Genomic DNA, 27547 nt, shown 5'->3' on the forward strand with positions numbered 1-27547 from the left:
CCTGCCGGGGCAGAGCAAGGGACCGACCGGGACCTGGAGACCATGTAACTACCCCGCTGTCTGGACCGTACCACCGCTCGGGCCGCCGCCAGACACGAGCAAGTGACTCGACAATGCGATGGGTAACTGCTGGGCTTACTGCGCGGGGCTGTTCCGGAGGGAAGCCAGCAGGATCCAGAGAGGCGGCGGGTGAGTTAGCACGCGCAGCTAGCCTATCATCATCATCATCGTCATGTGAACCAGCTCCGGTTACGGCGCCCGGTTTGCGCGGAGAGAACCGGAGAGAGGCTTCACTTCCACGTCTCGGTGGCTCCGTGTTGGACCTCACTGACCGGGCAGAAAGCCGAGGGTGTTGACGTGAGGGGCGTGAGGCGCCCCTAACACAAAACAAGACCCCACCCCAGCTGTCATCCCGGACATGGACTCTACACACACACACACACACACACACACACACACACACACTGGAGCGACATCATCCACACACACTGGGTCTCACACTGAGCTGTGTTAAAGACTCAAGTGCCCCCCCTGCGGCTCAGGCACCCCCTCGTGCAGATAATTGGTGTCACTCTTATTTATGTCACCTGTGTGCGTCAATGAACGCTTCCGGTGCTTTGTTTACAAACAAGAAGCGTCTTATAGTCATGTCCATATGTTTGCACACTGGAGCAGACAGACATATTCACTTCTAATGATGTTACTGAAGCAAATTAGGGGGTGCACAACACTTTTAAAATATATATAGAATGTTCTCTTCAGTCAAACAGGATAAAGGTTATCTTTAATATTTTTAAAAAAAAGTGCTTTGTTATTTAGAATAGAAAAGAAGTACTTTTATATGTCCAGAAGGACATTTTTAGTTTTATTCTATCATAAAACAAAGTTTTGTCATTACTTGTGTATGAAGGTGAATCTCTGTATTATTAATTGGCAATACATTTCATAATACAACAGTTGTCAATCCGTTCATATCTAATTTCAAGAGACTAGTAAAAAAATTTTTTTTTTAATCACTTTTATAATTAATGTTTTTCTCTCCCTAATTGTCTTAGAAGTTTTCCACCTACATCTTGTACATTCCATGTTTCTTGTTCTGTAATATGGTGGAAACGTGTTAATATTTCGTGACGACCAAATGAAGCTTCATGAACCACCATCTTTATTTTCTGAAGCCACTAGATGGCGCTGTCTGTTCAACAAATGTTTGAAAACACTTCATTGCCAGTCTTTCAGACGCGATCTGCGAACCAAAGAGCGCCATCTGGTGGAGTCAGGAAATATAGAAAGTGGTTCGTGAGTCTTCGTTTGGCCATCGCTGGCTAATATTGTCAAAAGATGATGTTCGAGCTGTTTTGAGATTAGTGTAAAAAATACCCCCAGAAATCTGAAGTCGTATGTGAAATGTTTGAAAAGTTTACCTGATGCGGATTTAATAGCAGATTTATAATCTGATATTAGTGTTTCCAATTTTGATCCCATCACACACTAAATGTAACATTTGGAAACGTAATCAGCTAAATTCCTTCATATCAACACTTATAAGTTAATAATCATCATTATGGTGTCGGTTCTAGAGGTAAAAGCTACAGTGATGAGGTTATAGTGGGATTAATGTGAGGCTGGTCATTTAAAATCCACTCTGCCCGCTGACATCAGCTGCTCCTTTAACAACATAAACTGAGTCAGCATAAATGGAATATTATATGTGCCTAATCATCCATTCAGACGTCTTGAACATTAGTAGACGGGCTTTATTGTGGAAACACAATGGAGTCTATATTGTTCTAAAAAGTAGAACTACACTTAATATTCCATGAGGATCCTCTTTAGGAGAAAGAAGGTTGAGATCATGTATTTAACATATTTCTGCAATTAACTTCTTGTTAAATATTTAATTGTTGAAGTCCTTTATCGATGATAATTCTGATTTCACGGCAATAAAACAAGGAAATAAATCATCTCTCATGTGAAGCAGGAAAACATCCACAGGCGTGAGGCTTTAAGACGTCTTTATGACACGATTGGTCACATCTGGGAATTTAATAATCAATTTTGGACTTTCCTTTTTTTTAAAACCTTGTTTTTTCTTCATTATGCCTTGATAAACAAAACATCCGGTAGTGATCTACTTTACAAAGCCACAAAACAAATTACAAACTCAAAACACTTTCACAAACATGAAGCTTTTTAAATTATCTAGTTGGTGTCACTTGCAATATGGTTTGCAAGTGTCTCAAACCTTTTATAGACTGTTTTCTCTTTATAATCCAGACCATTTTCTCCCTTTTGGGGCTTTTGCATTAAGCCCAATGACACAAAGTTACGCCCGGTCAGCACCAGACTTGCCAGATGTGGCTCCGAAACAACGTAAAACCCACATGAATTTTTAAAAAAAAGAGAGAGAGAGAGAGCACAGCGTTTAGCATTTTGACGGAGCTGCTTCCTCCGGCGCTCACCCGTGACGTCTGTCACATGTCAATGATGAAACAGTCACATGTAGAAAAATCTCTCGGTTGGTGCCACATAAGAACGAGGCCTGGCTCCAGTGAAACACGTCTGAATAGGTGCTTCAGAAACAGGTCACTTGTGAGTTAAAAAAAAAAAAAAAAGTGAATTGGGTCACAGTTCCCTGCAGTGTGAACGAGACCTTTCATATTTCCCAGCTCCATCACAGGGAAGGTGTTTGGGATTTTAAAAAAATTAAATAGTTACATATATATCAGTGTAATACCTTTTAGCAATGTCATTATTCAGGCGACTTGTCAATGTAATAAACACTTAATAAACACTTAATGAAATAACTTGTCAATAGTATTATAGGTTTGTTCATCTGTTATCATAATAACGTTTAGCCAGTAATCTTATAAAGTATTGAATGAAGGAGTGACATTTAAAAAAAAAAAGTCCTTTCAAAATGTAATAACACATAAATAAGCTGGATTTCTTGAAATTTCAAAGTTTTTTATTTCCAGGTTTTGTTCAGTGGATGGAATAATTGTCATATTCATTCATTATCGGTGGTTTCACTTGTCTTTGAGGTGCAACCTGCCTTCAGCATAATCAATAAGATGAGCTGAGAGGTATAGAAGATGAATAAAGGTAGCTGCATCTCTACTTACCTCGTATTTTACACGCCAAAAAAAACCCTAATGTATTTACTTCTAATACTGTTTTCACAAAGTCTTTTATAGCCTATTTTACATTTGGTTTCAGAGAAGAGAAATTGCACAAGGACATAATCGTCATCCTCTCCTTAAGTCTTGGTCTCTAAGTTGGTAACCAATAGCATCACTGGGTAAGAAAGGAACCTTACAGAACTAAAGAAAAGCAAATATCAACCGAAAAACCTTGTTTAAAAATGTAGATATTGTCGTTAAAATAGAACATAGTCATCTCACACCCTGGTGTCAGCGTGCAGCATCTCAGAGTGAATGTTCAAAGTCCTTATCGGCCTCCAGGACACGTCATTTATCTCGTTAATGTGAAAACCAAATGGTTTGTTCTCCACAGGTCCAAATACTTCCGCAGCAGCACGACCGGGGAACATTACACCATAGAGGTACCGACGGCGCTCTTCGTCTTTTCTTCACTCCCATCAGGCCGCCTGGATTTCTAACTGTGACTTTTTTGCTTTCCAGTTTGAAAACCTGGTAGAAAGTGATGAGGTACGTTTGATTCACGTTGTGGTTTTTAGTAAGTTTGTTTCGTGTGTGTGTGCATTTAGAGGTCATTATATTTTGTATATTTGTGGCCATATCAAGTCAATATGTATCAGCTAGTAATCATTTTATTGATTATATATTTATATTGATTTATCGTATTGAGGCCAGCATGCAGAATATATGACTTTCTAAATTGTTTATAAAGATGTGTTTCTATAAGTTTAATATATGCTGATACAGGGTGTGTGTGTGTGTGTGTGTGTGTGTGTGTGTGTGTGTGTGTGTGTGTGTGTGTGTGTGTGTGTGTGTGTGTGTGTGTGTGTGTGTGTGTGTGTGTGTGTGTGTGTGTGTGTGTGTGTGTGTGTGTGTGTGTGTGTGTGTGTGTGTGTGTGTGTGTGTGATGCTAACGTGTTCCTTGCTGCTCTGCAGGCGGAGAGCCCACAGCCATGCCCCAGGTAAAGAGGTCCACATTCCTTGATTTTTAAAAAGAAAAACATACCGTGGTGTTTTCTGAACTGAAAGCCGTCTTTACCGTCCCACCAGGCCCATCAGTGAAGACGAGATCAAACACCTCCGAGAACATCGCTACGCCGCCATCTCGGACAAGCAGGTGCTGATCGACCAGAAGCTGCAGGCGGAGGTGACACAACCCCTCCTTTTACGTTTTTAGACTTGTGGCTTTTATTTTTATTTTTTTAATTTGAATCTTCTTTTCTTTACTTTTTTTTTCCTTTTTTTTTAATTTGCTGCATTGTTTGGTTCTGTTTGTTAATTTTCTGTTCCTGTGCTTTGTTTTTTCCTGTTTCATTTCTTGTTATTCCCGCTGAAGTTAGCGGCACAAGAGGAGAAGTTAAAGCTAGAAGAGGAGGCTAGAAATGCGGCCCAGCGCGAAGCCGCCAGGCTGGCACGTGAGCGAAAGTTGCTGGAGGTGAGGCGGCACCGGGCTAAAGCAGGTCCTCCTCCTCCTCCTCCTCCTCCTCCTCCTGTGTGTTGATGCTGCTCAGGGATCACTGCTCATCCTCCCCCCATCTCTGATGGATGTCCTGTGTCTCAGTGCCTCCGTTCCATTACAAGTCGTATGTCAAGAGTGGCTGTGACGGATTAATTCTCACCACTTATTATACCTATTTCATGCATCCAGGCAGCCAATCGGGGGGAAAAAAGGCACATTTTTATCATTTAATTTGAATTCAACTTCATTTCTAGGTCCACACAGGTTAGTGCAGCCCAACAAGGTAAACATTGCTCCGGATTCTAAAACAACTTAGTAAGTAGAATTGAGATCAAATCTTTTAGTTTATCTATTCTTCACTTATTGTAGTATTTTCACTATAGTGTATACCATTTGTTTCACCGATTGGCACTTTAAATGTCATCTAAGGAAGATTGTGTTCTATTCTAAAAGATGCAATAAATGTGACTAGTAAAATCCAAAGAAGTCGAAACTTTTTTGAAATAAATTATAGTTAAAAAAAAAAAACAACGACGATGAAAACTGATTTTATAAGATTTAAAATTAAATTTAGTTGCACATTTCAACACATTCAGCTTTTCTCCGATTGTCATACACCTGGACGTTACAGCATCAATTCACTTCTTTAGACACCTGGTTATAAATCATAATTGCAATCCAAACTTTCATGGTTTTATATTTCCCCAATTCTTCAAGAAAAAATGCCTGAAATTGACCTTTTTTTAAAAATCCCTGTCCATATGATCTCGTGAAGACGAGACTATTTCATGCTCCACGCCTGTGCTTCTCTTGATGTCTTTTTCTTGTGTCACGCCAGAAAATTTTCATTTTTTTCAGTTGTTATTTATTTATTTATTTATATCTATTTGTGTATTCTAATCATGGGAGGATCTGCTGATCTGTTTACTTGATCTGTGCTGTTTTTTGTCAGCAGCTGTCCGCCCAGAGGACACGGGGCAGAGCAGATGGCGCCGGCGGCGAGGCGCATCAAAGAAAGTGAGTTAGCGCGGCTCGTCAAGACAACGGGGAGGCTTGTGTGGAGCCGCGGCCGCACGGCGCGGCACCGCCGAGCGTCCGCGGCGTGGCCGGGAGCTCTGCCGTCAGATGCGTGTGGGGAGTTTGCAAGAGAAGCGAGCCTCTCGGGAGAGGCATTGATTTGATGACGCCAGCGTTGCCGCAGCGTGTCGGCTGCAGAGCAGGTCTTTAAAGCGCGGCGGAGTATCAACTCGCCAAATTCGATGCTTAACTTAATTTTCACGAGCTCACAAGCCCCACCCCGTTTGACGGAGGCGATGAAAAAGGAGCAGGGATAACAAAAGGCCGGAGCAGTATCGAGTTTCATCGCTCACCCCCTCCAAAATAAAAACCAGGTTCTGGTGCGAAGTTCTCAGCAAGCAGGGAGATTTGTAGACCGCCTGTTTGTCCCTTTTATCTGTTTCCCTTGCATTCAATTCTTCTGTGCGTTTCAGGCAAACCCCCGGGGAGGATTTCGACGTCTACCTCCAGAACATCAGAGCTCAATCCGAAGCATTCCGGAGCAGCAGTGAGTGCGCATCACCTACTTCCTCTGCGTCCGCAACGTCCAAAGTGCGATCTTCTCCAAAGCTCCAATTGAAACGGGCTGTTTTGTGTCCTTTTCATAAAGCTTCCCTTTGTAATCTAACCGAGATATTTATAGTCTCCTATTCCACTTATCACGTGTTTGTTCCCGTCAGAGGAGTCGCTGACAATGACGGTCTGTGTGTGTTCCCAGGACTCCCCTCCGACACCAACGTGGTGACGCCCAACACGGAGTGCAGCTGGGACTTCACCACCAAGACCCGCTCCACCAACGACGACGGGACCTCGCTGGACCTCGAGTGGGAAGACGAGGAAGGTGAGAGTTCTGGCTTTCAAAACTGAGGTCCAAAAACGGTCTCTGGGGTAAACTGCCGAGTTTTTGTTATATGAAGTTGTTAGTTCAACTCTGAGTCCGAAAAGCAACCCAAACAAATGGATTAAAATGAGTTTTGAACTCAGTTGGCTTCACAATACAACAACTGTGATGTTTTCAAATTCAATATTTGAAATTAAAAGTGCAAGAACTATCAAACAAAATAAACATCAACATTATCAAAGGATCATCAACGTTATCTGACTGCGGTACGTTCGTGGTCCAGCACAATCGATATTGCACAACGATATTACATCCATATCGGTCCCATCACTTGACCTGACAAGCATGTTTCTGTAAGAAAGTCTTTGAGTGTTGAAGGTCGCCGCCCCCCCCCCCCCGGTTTGGAACGACCTTTATGACATAATAAAACAAATCCTCGTCACCGAGGCTTTGAAGGACGTTCTTGTTCTTGTTCCAAGTCTGTTTGGCTCCATGAGGGTTTATCTGGAATAATGAGGTTAATAATAATGGTCACGTCTGATATCACTGCAGAGAACTATGAATATATGGCGCGTGCGTCTACTCCGCCGTCACGGTGAGGAATTAATATCCCAACACTAAATGCATTCACACCGAGGGACCGGCCTCAACACAAACTGATGGAAAATCTAAAGTTAAAGAAGAGCAGTGAGGGAGAATAAAACCGGGATTGAAATCGGCCCTTAATTAAGTTGAATAACTCTTCACATGGCTTATTTTTGCATTTTTGTTCTTTTTTTTTTCACTACTGACTGAAGTTTACATGACATTTGACTTTGGAGTGAAAGTGTTGGGGGGGCGTGGTGGTTTTCCAAACTGACCGCCGTGGCCGTGTCGCTGCTAGGGATCAACCGCGCCCTGCCGGCCTGGGAGCGGTCCCGGACGGAGGAGGACATCCTGCGCGCGGCGCTGCGGCCCGGCGGCAAGCAGCCGACCAGCGGGCCGACCTCGGCCTCCGAGGACTCGGCGGCGCTGGAGTGGGAGAACGACTTCGTGAGCACCCACCCAGAGGAGCCCGCCGAGTTCGAAGGCTTCGTCAATCCCGTCCTGGACACTCCCTCGGAGGACGCCGCCTCGGACTCTGGCCTAAAGGCGGACAATCAGGACAGATAGTGTCCGGCCGGCGACCTGGGGGGGGGGACGCCCGGACCACGGCGCCGTCTTCGGGTCGGAGCCCACCAGCTTTTTGTCCCTCGGTATTCTGTAAGAAGACTGACGCCGCGGGTACGTGCCGCGTCTCCACGCCGCGGCTCCAGTGTGGCCAGGTTTTTAATCAAACACTCATTTTTTTCAGTGCCTTCATTTGCTAAATGCCCATTGCATCATACATGAAGGATCATAATCCTCCACACATTGTTCAGTAAGTGCTTGTACCACACACACACACACACACCTGGAAGTTGCCAGTGGACTCATTTCATTGGCTGAGATGGAAAGCGATGGTGCAGGATCATTTATCAAGGTATACTTTTATAGTCCCAATAAGAAAATATGTCCTGCGTTTGACCCATCGAGGCTGTTTCATAGCAGAACCGTCTCTTGAGGGACCAAAACACTCTTCTTCTTCTTCTGCTGCAGCTCGTCCTTCACTTTTGCTTTCATGCACAGCAGCCACAATCAAACTTGATTTATGAGAGTAGGGCAGTTGGGTTTTTTTTTTTAGAGCGCAAGACTTTAACGGGAGTTACAGCACGGAGACGTCGGAAGAAGCATACGTCCAAACATTGTAGGATGACGGTTTGTCTCAGTGTGTAAACAACGGGCGTGTACAGAGGTGGATAATGTTTACATATCCCCAAAGCTGCATGTACCAAAGACTGTTGACCGAGTGCAGCAGGAAGGAGTCCTACAACCAGGAGATATGTTTACATTCGTGCGTATGCGGTCCCTTCCTTGCTCCCGACCGATTTTTAGTTCGAGACTTGATGAACGGTCCGTCGGTAACGACGGCTTCAATCTTGTACAGTGACACAAAAATAAGGTTTTACAGGTTTTATAACAACAGAGGCTCTTTGGGGACGTTACAAGCTAACGCTAAATATGGGCCACATCGGGTTTCTTTGGGAGCTGGACAAAATCAGCTGGACGTCCAGTCCAGTCTACAGAAACTTAAAAGATGGCCGACGGTCGGCGGAGCCGCACTGCCGAGTTCCCGCCCACCTGACTCACGCTCGCGGCCACCTCGCCCAGACGAGCTGTCAGTTGTGACATCACGCACACTCTCAATTGACATCATTTAAATAAGTCACTGTGGGAAAACAAAGCAACCGTCTTCAGGGTCTGAAGACTTTTTCCACGAGGCGGTCTGGGTGTTCTCACCTTCGTATGGTCGAGTCATCCCTCAATCAGTAATGCATATTATAAGAAGCCAAAGCCAACTGTCTTTTATTTAATTTTTTTCTCTTCAAACGAACTTTGGTTTGTAATGTTTTCTGAACAGAAGTGAGGAGATTACATAGGCGCTGCTTGGAGGCTCAGTCATCGCAAATTCCTCGAAGTCAGCCGGGTGAGTTTACAGAAAACCTCGCCGGTCATCTTTTACTGCACGTTCCGGAACCATCTGCAGTGACGTCAGCCTCGCCCGGTATATATATGAAATCCTCTTGGGACGCAGCGTAACGCAGACACCTGATACACTATCGACCAAAAAAAAACATGGAGGAATTATCCCAGTATACCTTTTAATACCATCGAATGAGTCGGGTTGTGACGGCGGAACTCCCGCGATAATGGATCATCAAACATTCATTGAGGTGCGTCAGCAAATCCAAATCGGCCGCTCTGAATTTAGAACCTCTTGTATTTCTCAACGTGATCGTTGCGAAGAATATAAGCAATACCTTGATGGGACACGGCGTAACTTTGTTGACACGACTTTTAATTCTGATCCTTCTTTCACACGATGCTTCTTTTCACGCTCATCCTCCATTTTCGGGGATCAAAATGTACCGATTGCACTCTTAACGTCGTTTCATTGAGTTTGCGCTCGGCTCCCAGAATATGTTCACTGAAATGATTCACTGGTGTTGTGGAGGGTGGGACAGAGGTGCACTGCTGTAGACACTGGCTCTTTGGTTTTTCTCCTTGATTGAGTGTGTAATTTAATAAAAAAATAATTTTAAAAAAAGTCTTTTTTTTTTAACACATCAATACATTCTGCTGTGGTCATATGGACTGTACATTTCTATAGAAAATGAATGCAAACATTCCTTGTCACATTGAAGAGGAGAATAAAGGATGAAAAATGTCGGGTGTGGTGCAATATCATTGGTCTGACTGGAAGTCGTGGTTCGTGTTTGAATTGTTCTAATAAACAAAACTGACCCATCCATGTGTCCTCGTTGAGGGACGCTTATAAGAGTTTAAAGTCGTCCATCACGTCCTCACCGACGGGACATTTCCACTCACCATTGAACCTCGAATGCAAAACGTTGAAAATATAACAGTCAAAATGCAAGATTTGCACGATTTGGTATTGTTTTATTGTTCAAATGAAACTTGCTTAACTAAGTAACACAAAGTATTTGTCACTCGCAACTTATCTAAATGTGCGGCGCTGTTTAAAAGTGCATCCTTTGCAATATGCGTACAGTTTTTATATTTCTGCTTTCTGAAGGTTAGATAACAAGCTTGTGCGTTTGGCGATAATGTGGAATGATTGGCGGTAAGATAATGCTGTGAATCTGCACGTGTTTTTCTCACGTGATCAAATAAGACTCACCGTACGCCCGCGTTACGTTAACGTAATGAAAAGCCTCATATACTGTATAATTATCTTCTTTAATTCAATGACGGTTAGACATAAGCCTGGTTTTGCTTGAGCTTCACAAAAGTGAGAACCAACTAAATTTCTCGCAGTACTGTCGGGTTTGTTTTATGTTGTCGTTTTATAATGAAGGAAAACACATACTGCATTATCATTTCAGTTTGAAGTGAGGGACTACAACTCAAATGATTTGAGTTCAGCAGATGTGTTACGCCATGACATTTACACTTCGGAGGAAGATAAATTGTGCTACTGATATGAAAAGGATATGAACTCTACACACTGTACAACTCCAGCTTATTGACCTTTGATGGCAGTAATTTAAACAGCTGTCAGTCAAACCGGTCAGACTGACAGCTCATCTGTGGGCTGACTAAAGGCCACGCTGACGATGATGACTGATCAGTAACATGCGCACACACACACACACACACTCACAGTGAAACATAGTCATACATACCAAAGTGGTTATTATCTCACACGACTTGCAAAGACTGGAATAACTTGTGGAAAGGATGAGTGAAATCATCCTTGTGTGAGGATTGCACAATATAGGTTACAGAAAGTGTGCCAACAGGGAGGGCTGGATACAACTATACCTCTTTTTTTTTTTACATTTGTTTTATAGAAATGTTTCTGTTTGAACAATGTTGTGACACCACATATGGCAGATGTGACTCATTCAGAGGAGTCTGTTATAAAACTACTTGAAACTGGGCACGTAAATGGCTTGAAGGTTAGTTTTAGACTGTGATTTCAGAGGCTGCTGATACAGAGTGTAAGTTTCATTTCATTCTATCCTGATAAACTTGACTTATAAAACACATTTCATAGACTCATCAAATGTGATATATGCAGCACAAAGTGTTTCATGTGTTACAAGTAGAGGTAATGTTATTTATCCCAAACATGTTAGCTGTTTAACCAGTTTACCAAAGAAAAAAAATAATGAATATATACATAAACTTAGACAACAAGTGGACACATAGGCACATTACAGGCAACATTACAAAAACCATGTTCTGGGAACATTAAGATAATTCTGCTGCTAAATTCAAGAGGGAAAGATCCTGTCGGGAATCTGTTCCCTGAACGTTTTCCACCACCGACCTTCAGGAAACTTAAGTTTCTCTATCAGACTCCATGCCGGGTGCTCTCATTGGGAGGAACTGAAGGTTCAGTGTCTCAGGAATCAAACCATCAACCCTGCTTTTGACAGCCTTCTTTTATACCCAGCTCAGGAATAAAAACCTGTGAAGTAAGAAGACGGTTTTACTGATTCAATCTTGTGTTAATGATGTTTATTCCTCAGTTTCTGGCATTTTAAAGGATATACTCGGGTGTGATGTTGGGACTCAGTTGGCAGTCACTGTTTACTCTGTATATACGCACTAATCTTCATTGTTTGAGCAATGACAAAAAAATGAATCAGTGTAAATGCAAATTCAGTCTTTGATTTAGTCAGATTCAAGGAAGTCTATACAGTCATATTCATATAGTCACATTTACACATCTACAACCACACTGTAGATTCTGATGCAGTCATTTATTTTGCCAGATCTTTATATAATTAAATTTGTACAGTCATCAAAGAGTCACAACTGCATGGTCCCATATATACATTCACATTTAGACAGTCATGTGTGGAGTCACATTTATAAAGTCATATTCATAGTCAAATGTATACAGTCACATGCAAACAGTCACATCTATACAATCATAATCATACAATTACATTTATATAGCCACATCCATTAAGTCGCATTTATACATTAGAACAGAACAGAATAGATCTTTATTTATACTGTATAGCAACTTTCACAGACATGATTTACAAGGTGCTTTACAGCACTAAAAACAGAAAAAAAAAATAAACAGCGATGAGATCATTTAAAATATCGAAGCAAGAAAAACATACATAGTTATACAAAAAAGCTAAATTGAGCAACGACAGGTCAAAGGCTTACCTGAACAAAAATGTTTTTTACTGAAACTGAAGCTTTCAAACATACACATTTGCAACTAAATTGTAAGAAATAGATAGATATGTTTTATTTCATCACATATTTCACATGTATACTGTCATCATGTGAACATGGTCACATTCCTAGTTACATTTATAAATGTATCCTTGAGTACAGTACAGCTACATCGGCATAAACCTGCATATTACTGAAATATATCCCCGACCAGAACATTATGGTTTATCTATATTATTTGAACAGTTTTCCGATTTAAATTAGAATGAACTTTGAACAAGTGTGGGGTTTTAAATGAACCAGGGCCCGGGACCTTGTAGTTTCATGATGCTCTCTTGACTGGTTTGAGTGAGTTACTGCACTGCTTTTATGGAATAAAAAAAAAAAAAAGATTTTAAAAAGAAAGAAAACGGGTGAATTACAGCGGTGAATCAGTTTGTCCGCTAGTGGCTGAACACGAGAGCTGCACCTCATTAAAAACTGTGACGGACGGAGGGACGGACTGACGGAGGGACTCAGCGCTCCGAACGTTATCCTGACGGGGAAGAGAGCCCAGTGCGACCCGGGGGACGTGTTCGGCGGTGACCATCAGTCCGGATCATTAAAGTCCGAGGGATTAACGACGTGTGGAGGGACGCGGTTTGAAACGAGGGGACCACAAAAGACAACAATACACAAGGAGACCGAGTCCAGACTGAGTGGAGCCAGCAACTTGTGAGACGTCCCAGAGCCGCAGCACCGCCACCGTAAGACCCGCAACTTCTCGCTCCACGGGCAACGAAAACACACTTTAAAAGACACGTGTGCTGGTTTTTTTTTAAATTATTATTATTCTATCATACGCTTTAATATGCCACGACACCTCCATTATAAACAGTTTTTAGAGAAAACAAAGTTGGTTCAGTCGGAGCGTGTTCAAAAGTGTGCGCGAAGAAAACAGGAATGTTTGGAATAAAATATTAATCCAGGCTTATATTTGATCCTAAAATGTTTTACTTTAAAAAAACAAAAAGTTAATTAACAAACAAAAAAAATGTTCTGTAATGTACGATCAAAGTGGGCACTAGTTTATATGGCGTGCGGAGGGATATGCACTCCGCCTTCCCAGTAGTCCAGCAGTCTCCGGGATCTGGAGGACTTGGCACGGGGCGACGGAGGGAAGCGCCGCTGGAAGAAGAAAACACATTAAATCCAGTGAAGAAAGTTTAAAACGGAAAAGAGAAGTTAACAGGGAGAGGCAGCAAACATGGCTCGCGAGCGCCCGTGAAAGGTAGGTGTCTGCGGGGTGGTTCTGGGTGGTCGGGAGTGCGGGGAGCGACATCAGCGGACTGTGCGGAGGCTCGACGCCGCGCCGCCGTCTGAGAGGTTTGGGTTAGCACTTAGCTTAGCATCCAGCTCCGAAAAGTTAATGGAACGGAGGGAGAGGAGGAAGGCTGAAGACAGCCCGGGACAAGCTAAAAAACTACTTTTAAACACCGCCACGTGTTATGCCAACAGCGAATCCCCCGGGCGTGTGACCAGCACGAGTTAGTGACTTCCCCAAGGTGTTCGTTTAAAACTTTAGACAAGTTGTTAAAGCTCGCTAAGCTAGTTAGCAAACTCGATGCTCCTCGCATTAGCCCGCTTGCATACCAGCCCGCTAATGCCTCCGAACTGATGGGTTCTGTTATTGACTGCGTGTATTTTGGTGGCACGGCGAAGTTGGAGCAGCTCTAAAAGCTATTTTTACTGCTGTTTGGGGGATTTTGTGTAACATCAGATGCGTCTGTCTGAATCCCCCTTTTTTCCTCTCTTCCTCTGGGTGGGGGGGTGCTCGCTGCTCTCCCGGGCTGCTCTCCTTCCCTGTGCTTCACACTTGTCAAGCTTTTCCAACCGACTCCAAACACACCCCTGACTGCAGGACATGCACCAGTAAGAGTATTTAAAACCCCGGTTGGAAGGAGGGATTTCTCAGTTCTCCTCTGAGGAAGTTGAGCTGTGATGAAGAGCTGCCATTGCTGGCTATTTCCTTACCGTCTCCATTTAGTTTAGCTTCTAATCTGCTTTTATTAGTATTAGATGTGTTGGTCGTAATTAATGTTATGACTAACATGATCACTATTGTCACTGCTGTCGGTGTCAACGTGATGATGTCAAATGTGTTTTAAAATATTCAGAAAGTGCAGGATTTCTTGACCAGTAGGGCTGGGCGATATGGCCTTAAGTCAATATCACGATATATTGAGCAGTTCACCTCGATAACGATAAATGGACGATAGCTACTCCACTGCGCCCCCTGCACAGATGGCCTCTAGATGTAGCAGTTATACTGATAGCATGGTTCCTTATTGCCACTTTAAAGGACCGTAAAACTACACAGTCTGAAAATAAATGAAGAAAATACAAATTAAGTACTTTTAGTTAAGATTTATTGATGATCTGATTCGCACAGATTACCAGACTTCGTCTGTATTGCACCTGAAAACACGGGATTTCTCCACAGTTTGAAAAAAGACCTATCTAACCTAATTCTCGTGAAAGAAGTGACGTTTTGTGTGTAAAATGACTTTTCGCGTCCAGCCCGACGAACGGCGCGTCGCTACACGGCGCTCTGCCCACGATGGAGGCGTGGATTCCCGCAGCTCGCATCACTCTGCCCGCTGATTCTAAATACGGACGATTTGCTTCGATCGCTTCGAAAGCCGTTCACTTCAGCCACCGCAGCAGCCGCTGCAACTTCTGAACCGTCCATCATCATTTCGCCTCTCCATTATTGTTACAGACTGGATGGGGTGGAGTCACGTCTCTGACACAGTACAGCGTCTAAAAAGGGACATGCTACCTACACACAATCAAATCCAACGTTTCTTTTCTTTTTAAACACTGCATATACCAACATTGGCCAAATAACGTTGGTAACTTTCGTAAATTTCAGTATCGGTAAATTTTCGGTTTATTGCCCAGGCCTATTTACTCGCGCTCCATAAAGCTGGTGCGATTACCTTCGCTAACAAAAGTTGGGAGAAGGTTATGTTTTTGTCTGCGTGTATTAATTTGTATTGCCTGAAATCATCAAGGATGGTTTGTTTTCATTCGAGGACCAATCAATCAGAATTTTAATTCACATGCTGTGATTTGGTACCTTCTATGACTATTCAAATTACTCTGAATAGTATACATTTATTGTTGATCTTATCGAGCCTACACAACAAATGTAAATGGACGAATAAACATTAAGACTAAAATAGAACTGAAAAGAGTGACAGAGCATCAAATTTTATTTTTACACAGTTCCTAATCATAATGTAATATAATCCTGATTTGGCTGGTTTAATTTGTTTTTACTTCATGAAGTACATGTGAGCATATAGTGCCTTTTTGTGTTTCATAGATCCCTGTATTGATTTCGTGAAAGGATCGCAGGGTTATTTTTAAGCTACTACCACAAGACTTGGACATTATTATAGTTCTGTCTTATTTTCATGTCAATACATATATGAATATAAGTTGTAGATATAATTGATTTGTTCATGCTGGAGCTGATACTCGTGGTCTATATGCAGTCCATCACAGGACAAATGGTGCCAGGTGGTTACTCACACTCAAGAAATACACAGTAACTGGTCATCAGTAGTAAACCAGGGAATGCAGAGAAAGTCAATGCAGGCAAAGGGAGAACATGCAAATTGCACACAGGAATGCCTCCCAAGACTGTAAAAGGAACCTGTGATGGGAGAGATCCTAATGCAAGTACAGAAACGGGTGTATCTAAAAAAAAAAAAAAAAAAAAAGGTCAGAAGCTTTTACATTCTTGAGTTGAATATAAAAAGCAAGACTTATTTTCTTCTTTTTTTCATGAGCTTGGGTGAAAAATGGTTACATTTGTGGCGATCATCAGCGGTGTGTCACCAGTCTGGTTGTCTTTGCACTCTTCTGCCTGCCATACACTGACTTTCGGCTGTCCCTATCAAAATATGGCAGTTGTGAGAGAATGGTGGCGATATCCTTGGCCTTGGCTCTAAATCGCTGGTCCTACGTCGCACTGTGAGATGGGTTCAACGACATCATGGTCTTGCAACCAATAACGACCTGCAATAACATTCTGACACTCAGACGTTTGAGGTGATGGTGGCTGCTGATCTCACCTACATCGACTAACTAACCAATAGAAATCCAGTATATGAAATGGTGCACTGATCAGCGTGACACTGGCGCTAAACCCAAATGGATGCTTTGTGGCTACAACGGCGAAACGTGTCACAGAAAGCATGTGGGATGTAAACAAAAACTTTTGGGGGGGATTTGTCTCCAAATATAATACCACAAGGGCAAGGGCTCCATTCATGTTTCGCTAATTTCTGTTTTGTGAATGGATGGCGCACGCTTATGACATTTCATTCTTGCTCAGTCATGTCAACTCGCATGCATCGTAGGCTGTGAGTTTACTTGCGTTTTAATTGTGCAGTTTTCAAATGGCAGACTTCAAATGGTGCATCTGATGACAATCCAAATTTGTTGGACCAGTACCAATCTGAAATGTGAATATTTACTGGTTTCATCCCTTTGTGGTGAAACCTGAAATGTGTTTTCGTCATTTTGTAAAAAATTTTCTTGCCTAAGGTTTTCAGTGTCACTGAATGTTGAAATAGAGGAAAGCTAAACAACATGCCTCCCTTCTGAACAGTGGTGCCGAATGTGTGTCAAAAGGTTTTGTTGTTGGGACCGTAGATGTAGGTCATTGTCCAGACAAAATATATATCGGCGATATGCTCAGGAATTCCTGATAGTATCTGTGAAAGCACAGATCATCAGCAGCCATGCTCACAAAGTTATCTTTGATCAATAAAGCACTTTCAGTTAATGCTAACAATCTGACTTTGTAACACACTTTTAGCTTGTTCTGGACCCTTTGATGTAGAGATCTCAAAGCACTATCAGCATGTAAAAATGATCTTCTCGGTCGTTGAGATTAGCTCTAGTTGTTCATGTGGACAAATCCAAAATAGTGTTTCTACATGTTGCACACGGATTGGATGCGTCCCAACGTTACAAATCAGTTAAATGTCATTGTTAATTCAACAATAAGCTGGTGAATCACTCCTGAGCCACTCTAAAAGAGGCCTGGCCCATCCAGATCTTATCAGGATATGTTGAAACAACCACTGCAACGCAGCCCGGTGGATGCCAGATGAACTCATAACATCTACAGGATGATCTTTTTTTTTTGTGTGTGTGTGTATGTGCCTCCATGTCCGACTTGTGGAGGTTTCCCTCCGCTTTCATGTGCGTGCAGAACAATGAGTCGTGGGAGTTGGTGCAATGATGTTGGACAGCTGTGTGTTGGAAGGGAGGGATCGGGCAGAGATGGGATGAAGGAGGAAGCTGCTCTTTGTGGTTACATCCTTTTTGACCAGGCTGGTTTCACAAGCCCCCGAACAGCTGCCCCTGCTGCATGTGTTCGACCCACTGCTCATCTGGTCCGACATGGATGATATGGACTGTGACGCAGACGGCCTCTATGGGATTTGATGAGAACTCGTGCTTGATGGAGCAGTTGGGTGTCGATCTATAACCTGCTGGGATTTCCTCTTCATGGAGTTTGAACTGGGTTTGTCAGTGATGCCATAGTTAAATAATAATCGCATCAAAGCCATACTCGATGGGAATTTTGAGAAAACATGAACGATGCAGAAGTCATGCAGCCTGCAAAGAGACACATTTTTACTTGCATGACTCTAAAAAGATACCGTGGCAGAAAAGGTTTGAGGTCTTTTTACTCAAGGAAGCACATAGTTAAGTACTTGGAGGAGATGGGTCTTTTTGGGCATTTTATTGGTTTGTACACAAGGAAGCATTGTTAAATATTACATGTTGTTGAAATTGTGCTAACCTTTAATTATGTGCAGATGCTGAGTACCAATATGACTACATATTAAATGCCATAAAGCCTAATTAATACTCCATACGAAAACGATATGAGAAGGCAATGCGTCGCCTTGAACCTCCTTTTTACAGCCTCTACATCAGAAGTCTCAGATCCTGGAGGGCTGCAGCCCAGCATGTTTCCCATGTCTCCCTTCTTTCACACACCTCAATGTCCTGATGGTTCATCCCCACATTCAGCACAAAGTCAGATAACGAGCCACTCGTTGCAGTCAGCCGTGTGGAAGCAGGGGGACATGGAAAACATGCAGGGCTGCGGCCCTCCAAGATCTGCGTTTGAGACCCTTGCTCTACATCAATGCTTCGCTCAACTCCAAAAGCCTTACAGTCTTAAGCAGGGGTGGACAATCCTGGTCCTCGAGGGCCGCAGTCCTACACAGTTTCAATGTGTCCTCACATCAACACAGCTGACACCAGTTATTGGGTCGTAATCAATCTTTCTGCAGAGCCTCATCATGATGCCTCAGGTGTGCTTGAGCAGGGAAACATCTAAAACATGCAGGGTTGCGGCCCTCGAAGACCAGGATTGCCCACCCCTGGTCGACGGTAGGCATTCTGCTTTATGTGTGGGACCACGTTTGCGACGTGCAGCTCACTCACTTGCTCCAGCTTGCGGTTAATGTCTATCAGTCATACTTGAATAATGTTTAGCATGTAGTATCTCTGGTGTGTGAGCCCAGAAACTCTCTAGCATGCAGCACGGCGCTGAGTTAAGTGCTGAGCAGTGAAACTAATCAACGACATAGGGCTAACTCTGCTGGTCCAAATGTCTCTGGTGATTTAGTTGCTAGTGTTGTACAAACTAGCTTTTGCCTCATATTGATATTTTATCAGAACACCATTTTTTAGATGTATATCTACTGGTTTCGGTAGCGGTGCATCCCAATATTTGTACATTAAAAATCCTGTTTGTTTGTTCCCGTCATTCGGCTGACACGGCCCACTGGAGGTGAATGTATGTGGAACCCTGCGCTGAAATGAGTTTCAAACCTCTGTTCAAGCGTCATCTCCTTCTATGCTGACACTTCTTCTATGCCAGATGATGTGAAAAAAAAACCCGCAATGATGAAAATCAAAGTTGACAAAGAAAAAAAATGTAATGCATGTTAGATTAGCCATTTGTCTTCCCGTCAAAGGCTGACGTGATGAGGGTGTGACGAATCAGGGAAGCACATGTGGAACAGAGGAAGCCAACAACAATCTTTATGCACCAATTTTCAAAACGCTTTCTTTCTTTTTAATATATATTCTAAAATGCAAAACTGAGACTTTCTAAAATGATGTCGCGGTAAAGTTCTAATTTTACTGGTTCTGGCTGTAGATTGAGGCCGTGTCTGTGTGAGCTGGTGTCAGAGGTGGCTTGTTTACATTCATTTGTTCTCTTTCCTTTTCTTACAGATAGCCGTCAAACCAAAACCTATTGTCCCGGTTGGAGAGGTAACCGGCAGATGACCTGGGAGTTGTTGAGCAATGATCACTTCCTTATAAGACTTGTGTCAGAGTTGCCCCAGTGAGACCTGGCGCAGCCTGTCGGTTGCACACCGGTCCTGATCGAAGCTCCTGCAGCCCGCACAGCACCATCCCTCCCTCCCTCCCTCCCTCCCTCCATCCCTCCCTCCATCAGTGGTGGTGACCCAGCTCCGGACAGCTTGCTGGAGGGCCCTTCCTGAGCAGCAGCAGCTGCGTCCTGCTTGCTGACTCCCGTCCCTCCCCTGCTTCCTGTCCTTGGTCAGACAAGGCTAAAGTCTCCTCTCCTCTCCCCACCCCACCCCTCATTTCTGTCAGCTCCTCATACTCACACACCCCAAGCAGCTCCACACGCTCAGCCGACTTCTTCAGGCCATTATTGTTCTTTGGAGATCATCAGCAGGAGACGAGTTAAACACCTTTCGACAGATCTGGACTTGACCGTCCACCACTTCTACATTTTTTTTTTTTTTTTTTAAACACACGCCACAGCCCAGAGGATGACCTCCATGTCCAGTCTCTTCTCCTTCACCAGTCCGGCAGTGAAACGCCTGCTCGGATGGAAGCAGGGGGACGAGGAGGAGAAATGGGCCGAGAAGGCGGTGGATGCGCTGGTGAAGAAGCTGAAGAAGAAGAAAGGCGCCATGGAGGACCTGGAGAAGGCGCTGAGCTGCCCCGGTCAACCCAGCAAGTGCGTTACCATTCCAAGATCGCTGGACGGCCGGCTGCAGGTTTCCCACAGGAAGGGACTCCCCCACGTCATCTACTGCAGAGTGTGGCGCTGGCCGGACCTCCAGTCGCACCACGAGCTCAAGCCCCTGGAGGTGTGTGAATACCCGTTTGGCTCCAAGCAGAAGGAGGTCTGCATCAACCCATATCACTACAAGCGAGTGGAGAGTCCTGGTAGGTGCTTGTGAACGAACTGGTTATCTTTCAAATAATTTTGCACTTCGTTGTAAAACGCCAGTGCGCACTACGTCTGAGGCTGGCTTCCTTTTTGTCTTAAATATTAATAACACTGCGATACCCTGATCCGCAATAGCATCCTCGCCTTCAACTGAAAAACATTGCCGAGCTCTCCACATCCCCGAGATCTCTGAGAGCCCGTAAAAAAAAAATCCACAAAGGTCAGGAGGCTGTCATCAAGCGGGCCTGGTCTTCCCGCCCCCTTCCATTTCACAGAAAAATCAATATCGCTAGCTGTAGGAGTCTTATTAGATTATACGCCTCAGGCACTCCAGTTGGGGTGTGGCATCAGAGAGCGGCTCGCTAAATGCATAAAACCACTCAGGATAAACTCCCACTTTCCCTCTCTGCCGGTCCTCCACTCACACACCCCATCACATGTGCTCACGATGACCCTGAGAGGACGGCCCCTCTCGACACCGCGGCCGGTTTGGAGTTTCTAGTCCCGTATTGACCGCTTCAAGGATGTGGATCACATGTCGGTCAGGAGAGGCTGCAGCCTGCGTCGCTCAAAAGTAAAGCTCGCAGGCTCGTATCGGGAGCCTTGAAGCCAGGACTCCGTATGTTAGCAGATGAGCATCAAGGCTGTGGAAGTACACACAATCCTTTTGGCATAGGTGACGAGGAAACAAATATAGAAGACCTTGGTGGTTGTTGTTTGTCTACCAAGGTCTGAAGTGACTTGTGAGGAATGTGTGCTTGTTGTTGAGCTGTGGTATGCGCTGAATGTTGGAAACTGATGCAATTAGAGAAGTCATGAGTACTGTCATATCATATGTTACTTTCATTGGAACTTAGTCTGATGACTTTAAATGCATTAGAACGGAAACCATTGACTTTGTTTATATGCGCTCGTTTTCCTTTTATTTACCGCCGTAATGGTCAGTTGTACTGTTTTCACTGTACACTGGTTCTACTCTATTGGTTATAAGGTTGTGGCCGTCGTTTGCACGCTCAGAGGGTTTTTCAAGAGGATACCAATTCAAGACGTTTCCTAGATTCCTTGTTGATGTAAAATAAATTATTATTGACAAGAACAGCACAACCAGAAAAACTTAGAAAGACAGTTTTTATTTATTTATTTTTTTTAAAATGTTTTCCTGTGAGTGTTTGCTCTGATGTTCATTCAATGTCTCCCCCGTCCTTCCAGTGCTCCCTCCGGTCCTGGTGCCGCGCCACAGCGAGTTCAACCCGCAGCACAGCTTGCTGGTACAGTTCCGCAACCTCACCCACAACGAGCCCCACATGCCCCTGAACGCCACTTTTCCAGAGTCCTTCCAGCAGCCGCACAGCGGCGGCGGCAGCACCACCAGCGGTGGCGGCGGAGGAGGAGGAGGAGGAGGAGGGGGCGGAGGTTCTTTCCCCATCTCTCCCAACTCTCCGTACCCCCCTTCTCCAGCCAGCAGTGGTACTTATCCAAACTCTCCTGCCAGCTCGGGACCCTCCAGTCCATTCCAGCTCCCAGGTACACCTCCCGTGCCTGACCCTGCCGCCGACGCCAAATGACATCGCTTCTCTAAATTTGCTAATTGCAGTCCAAGTTAGATGTCTTGTACGTTGTTTTTTTGTTTGTTTTTTTCCTCCGCGTGCCTCAAAGGCTCGAGCGGCTCACGTTGCATCTCCGTAGGGAATGGGTTAGCATGTGGCTCAGCAACTGAGGGATGTGTGTCACCCGACACCATTTCCGGGGTTTCAGATCCTGTGATGATTGTTTGGGTCTCCGGAGATTTGGAGTGGAGTGGAGTGTAGTGTAGTGTGTATGTGTGAAAGACCATTTGCCAGCGGCAGCAACTGGTCTCATCCTCGCTAACTGCTTCCCTTAATGTCTCAGCTGACACCCCACCCCCAGCCTACATGCCCCCCGACGAGCAGCTGGGGCAGGAGAGCCAGTCCATGGAGACGAGCAGCAGCCTGGTACCACAGAACATGCCCAGAGGAGGTGAGGCAGTGCACACGGTCTGGCGTGATCCATGGTTCTGATTGGCTAGAGACCACTTCAAACCATTCTTTCTGTAATATACTTTAACCCAGGAGGGGAAAACTCATTTCGGCTCATTCAGCACAATTTCATCGAGAGTGGGCCGCACTGGTAAAACGGTGCCGTAATAACCTTTTAAATTTAAACGTCAAAGTTTTTCTTTGTTGTTGTAAAAAAAAAAAAAAAAAAAAAGGATTCTTCTATAGCTGTTGAATTCAGCATGTTTTTAATAACTCGCTGGCCGATTTTGGCCCGCAAGCCTTATTTCGGTGGTTTAGACAGACTCACAAGGAAACACGACTGTCCTTTTCTAATCCGCCCGATTGTGATGAGCAGCTCATTGTGAGGTTTTCAGCAGAGCCTCATGGCGACACGCTCAAACATGCAGGACCAACCTCCAGGATACAAAACCACTGTTGCAATGAGCACGTTTACATAGAATGTAATCACATAATTGTACTAATCTGGTCTGACACGTTGACATGCACTTCAGAAATCCTGGTTATTATGTTTAAGTCAGTTATTAAATTTTTTTTTTTTTCTGAGCGCACACACATTTGGTTTGTAAGATTCAAACGTAACGCATTTATTTCTTTGTTTATTGGACATGGCCTGAATAAATGAATGGGTTTAATACATTTATGTGTTAAACCTGTTTAGAAAAAACAACCTTGGTGTGTTAATCCTATTCCACATTGTTTAATGAACAATATCACATGATGCTTCTCACATCATTACTTAAATAATCTAATAACTCCTGACATTTGACAATGATCAGATTGTTACTGTAATCTCTGCATGTTTCTTCCCCCCCCCAATGTTTAGACACTTTATACCACATTACTATTGCAACAAGATCAGATCTGCTTCAATCCTGAGTGAATATATTAAGTTCTGATCAGCAGCCCCATATTGAAGACTTTATAAAAAATGCACTGGGCTGTGTAGTGAGTTGGTTCCAGCTGTTTCAGCTCTTGTTACGCCTTCTTTTATTATTTAAATGAATGGCTAAGATAAGTTTTTAAATCTCATGTGTGGATGACTGTGACCATTATAGTAATGTTCAGTTACATGCACATTACGCTAATTCGCACAGTGGTTTAAATGTGTGTGATAGCTCATTTCAAGCAACTCAGTGTAATTTGGTAGCTTGACTCATTCTCTGAAGGCTGAACAGAAACATTGTGAACATTTAAATGGCTAAAAAACAAAAAAGATGACTAACGGGCTCATTGTAATATAAGTTAAAAATAAAAGCCATATGATGCAGGGAAAATATTTAGCTTTAGAATAAACTAATCCGAAGCTGTTGGAAATGCCTCAACGATAAATAAACCTGAATAAGAGTCGTTCTGTTTCTACTGCGATGTGTTCACAGATGTGCAGCCGGTGGAATACGAGGAGCCGAGCCACTGGTGCTCTATTGTCTACTATGAACTCAACAATCGGGTCGGGGAGGCTTACCACGCCTCGTCGACCAGCGTGCTCGTGGACGGCTTCACCGACCCCTCCAACAACAAGAACCGCTTCTGCCTCGGGCTGCTGTCCAACGTCAACCGCAACTCCACCATCGAGAACACCCGCAGACACATCGGCAAAGGTACGGAGTCGGTCAGACACAAGGCGGGCGCAAGGCAAGCGTGATTCAGACCCCCCCCCCCCCCCCCCCCCTGCGGTGTGTTGTGTTTTCCCCAGGAGTCCACCTGTACTACGTGGGAGGCGAGGTTTACGCAGAGTGCCTCAGCGACACCAGCATCTTTGTCCAGAGTCGCAACTGCAACTACCACCACGGCTTCCACCCCACCACCGTCTGCAAGATCCCCAGCGGCTGCAGCCTGAAGATTTTCAACAACCAGGAGTTCGCGCAGCTCCTGGCGCAGTCGGTCAACCACGGCTTCGAGGCCGTCTACGAGCTTACCAAGATGTGCACCATACGGATGAGTTTTGTCAAGGTGAGGGCGAGAAGACCTGCCGATGAAGGGAGACCAAGTTGTCTTTGACGATTCAGATGCATGTGCATGTGCAGCTTGTGTGACACGTGTGTTTCCTCTCCTCAGGGCTGGGGAGCGGAGTATCACCGTCAGGACGTCACCAGCACCCCCTGCTGGATCGAGGTGCACCTGCACGGACCCCTGCAGTGGCTGGACAAAGTGCTAACACAGATGGGCTCGCCTCTCAACCCAATCTCCTCCGTGTCCTAATAACAGAGGCCCCTTTTTACCTTTTTTTTTTTTTACTTTTTTTTTTTTTTACTTCTTTCTCTCTCTCCCCCTTGACGATTTATAATTTAAAGCGGTCTTAATGACTGAACTGTTTACACTTAATTTGGGAAGGGATTTTAGCGTCTGGCTGGAAGTCCACCAGCAGCCAGGATCCAGCGTTTTCCAGTAAATACCAGGAGGAGGAGAGGGACACACTACTGCTTGACAATTCTACCACGTGCAAGAATCGAGTGCTCCAGCAACGAGCTCGGACCTGCCCACTGTTAATTTTTTTTTTGCATTGACTTTTATTGTTTTCATCAAATGACTTTATTTCTCGACATGTGTAGTTTTTAATGAAGCAGAAGGTTTTTGTTTTTTTTGCCTTATGTCCAACAGACAATTGGAATTCTTCCGGAAAAAAAAACCCCCTTTCTTACATTGTTGTGTCAATGTCAGATATTTACAGATAAGATATAGAAAAAAAATATGTTTACCATTAGACTCGGATATAATAACAAATGCTTTCTTTTTATAGTCTCTACTGCTAGAAATGAACACTGAGCTACTGCCTTTGAAAGAAGTCATGTATGCCAACATGGTAGTTTTGTTTTGTTTTGTTTGTTTTTTTGATATGGGAGATCAATCACTGAACAAGTTTAACATGCCATAAGCTAACAACATTGTGAATGTTACATCTATTGGAATAGAAGTAGTCACCTATGATATAATCAGACCGCAGACACCTTTGCTATCAGTTCTTGTTTGTACTCTCCAGTTCAAGTAAGAGTGACTGCATGTCCCATACTCACTGTATTAACAATAATGTGCACTCATTGGTTTGTGGAGGCATATGGAGCTTTTGGCGTGGGTACCAAGGCATTATGTTGTTAGATAATTGACTTCATTAGCTCAATGAAATAAACCGGTTATTTGGTAACTGATTTATTTGATTTTTATGCTTCAGTCGCAAACGTGTCAGCAATACTATGATGCATCGTCGCGTATGGGACAGCTGTGGCGCTCGTCTTTTCAATCGGGAGGTTGCAGGTTCCATCTACATCTGTCTGCATGTCGAAGTGTCCTTGAGCAAGGCTCTGACTCGTCCCACTGGATGAACAGCGCACCTTATATGTGGCAGCTACGTTCATTGGTTTAAGTCGGTGCTTCTCAAATGGTGGGGCGCGCCCCCCTGGGGGGGCGTGGTGGGGTGTCAGGGGGGGCGTGAGGCAGTCGTGACTTTCAGTATTAGTGTCTTTATTGACGCTTGAACGATAAAAAAGGGCCTCCAGCTCATTTTATTAATTTATTTTGATAATCAGGCGATTGTATGCAGAATGCTGGTGCCAACAACTCATACAGTGGTTTATGCAGATAAATAAATAAATATTATCAGGTTCTCAATGGTAGTACAATTCGGGGTGGGGGGTGGGGGAGGGCTGAAATTTTTTTTGTCCTCTAGGGGGGGCATGACAGAAAATAATTGAGAACCACTGGTTTAAGTCAAGGCTCAGCGACATTTATGTCCAACAGCTTTAAACTGAGGCTAAAACGGCTTGAAAACTCGCGTATAATTCTGATATGAGCACAAATTCAATTTAGAATGTTAAAAATGTCATTGCATTTTCAACATTTTCTAGACTAGATTTTGGTGGATTCACCCTTTTTAAACAATTCAGACATTTCAGCTGTTTAACCATTTTGGTTTTATTTTAAGCAATTATCTGTGTATTTCCCTAATTTCTAAGCTTTATTTTTTTTCACCATGTTTTAGCATTTCTGCCCATTTTGGATTGTTTTAGCCATTTTACCCACATTTTCTTTAAATCCCTTTTCAGAGTCCTTTTGAAAATGACTGGTGTATGAATAAGCTAAAAACAAGATGGTGTTATATATATAATTTAATTAAAGCTTACTACAGAAGCACTCCAGAACCCTGGTTGCGGTGCACTGCTGAGTGACCAAGAGGTCAGAAAAGCAGATATGGTATCAGAAGTTTGCAGGTTTTATCCCCACAGCGGACAAGTCACCAATGTGGGTGCCCTTAGCGGACACCCCCATATCAGGTCCCTAGAAATTATAATGGGGACATTTCTTTTTTTTCCCCAACTGTCGTCACTCAAGAGGATTAAAGCATGATTAGTTGAGGCTGAGACACAAACAGTCACTAGATCAACCACTACAGTTTGATTTGACTTGTTTTAGTAGCTCTCAAATGTGTAAGAGAAGTCAAATACTTCTTCACACTAACATAAAGGGCAAGGCTCTGCTCTAGATTCTAAAAATGTTATTTGTCTCCATGTAAAAAAAACTGCTGCATGTTGGTATTTCTATATGCACTCACGTTTTTTTTTTTTTAATGAGTTTCTCATCAAGTCGGTCAGAGTAAATGTTTTGGGGCCCATCAGGCTGCAGGAGGGATTTCCCCTCTAAATATAAACGTGCACAAAGCTTGAGAAAGCTCAGATTGCTGTGAAGGATCATTTACAATCTGGGATGAAGTGAGGGGGCTCAACTGGACACGCAACTTCCCATTGGTCCACGTCCGTATGTACCGTAAGTCTCCTAAACGAGGGGCCCTCTGAAAAGCACTGCCGCCGAGAACATTGCACCTGCACGCTTCACCGCGGAGACAACAGCTTACATATTAATGTGACGTAACTTGAAGAATATTTCGTCTGCGATTATCGCGCTTATTATATGCGAGGCCCTTAA

At 43.7% G+C, this 27547-nt stretch overlaps 2 protein-coding genes across 5 annotated transcripts; both read left to right on the forward strand.

Annotated features, from left to right (window-relative positions):
• The first annotated feature begins 13 nt into the window (after window positions 1-13).
• ap1ar (adaptor related protein complex 1 associated regulatory protein) lies at window positions 14-9746 on the forward strand. Of its 3 annotated transcripts, none has more exons than XM_080502683.1 (10): window positions 14-189; window positions 3514-3562; window positions 3642-3668; window positions 4095-4120; window positions 4209-4305; window positions 4495-4573; window positions 5573-5634; window positions 6108-6181; window positions 6392-6514; window positions 7398-9746. In XM_080502683.1, the coding sequence occupies exons 1-10, from the start codon at window positions 119-121 to the stop codon at window positions 7861-7863; spliced, it is 1074 nt and encodes a 357-aa protein (XP_080358809.1). In that variant the 5' UTR covers window positions 14-118; the 3' UTR covers window positions 7864-9746. The 3 variants fall into 3 exon arrangements, with proteins under 3 accessions (XP_080358809.1, XP_080358810.1, XP_080358811.1); XM_080502684.1 differs by having other exon boundaries at window positions 4495-4593; window positions 5570-5634; window positions 7398-7804; XM_080502685.1 differs by having other exon boundaries at window positions 4495-4593; window positions 7398-7804.
• A 3151-nt stretch (window positions 9747-12897) lies between these two features.
• On the forward strand, window positions 12898-25776 carry smad5 (SMAD family member 5). 2 transcript variants are annotated; one of them, XM_080502650.1, is made up of 7 exons: window positions 12898-13044; window positions 19619-20590; window positions 21804-22118; window positions 22485-22592; window positions 24010-24231; window positions 24327-24583; window positions 24689-25776. In XM_080502650.1, exons 2-7 carry the CDS (start codon window positions 20188-20190, stop codon window positions 24830-24832), a joined length of 1449 nt encoding a protein of 482 aa, XP_080358776.1. In that variant the 5' UTR covers window positions 12898-13044; window positions 19619-20187; the 3' UTR covers window positions 24833-25776. The 2 variants fall into 2 exon arrangements, with proteins under 2 accessions (XP_080358776.1, XP_080358777.1); XM_080502651.1 differs by lacking the exon at window positions 12898-13044 and adding an exon at window positions 13452-13568.
• The last annotated feature ends 1771 nt before the right edge of the window (window positions 25777-27547 follow it).

This window comes from Blennius ocellaris (genome assembly GCF_963422515.1).
Source record: "Blennius ocellaris genome assembly, chromosome: 9".
In the NCBI taxonomy this organism is placed as follows: Eukaryota; Metazoa; Chordata; class Actinopteri; order Blenniiformes; family Blenniidae; genus Blennius; species Blennius ocellaris.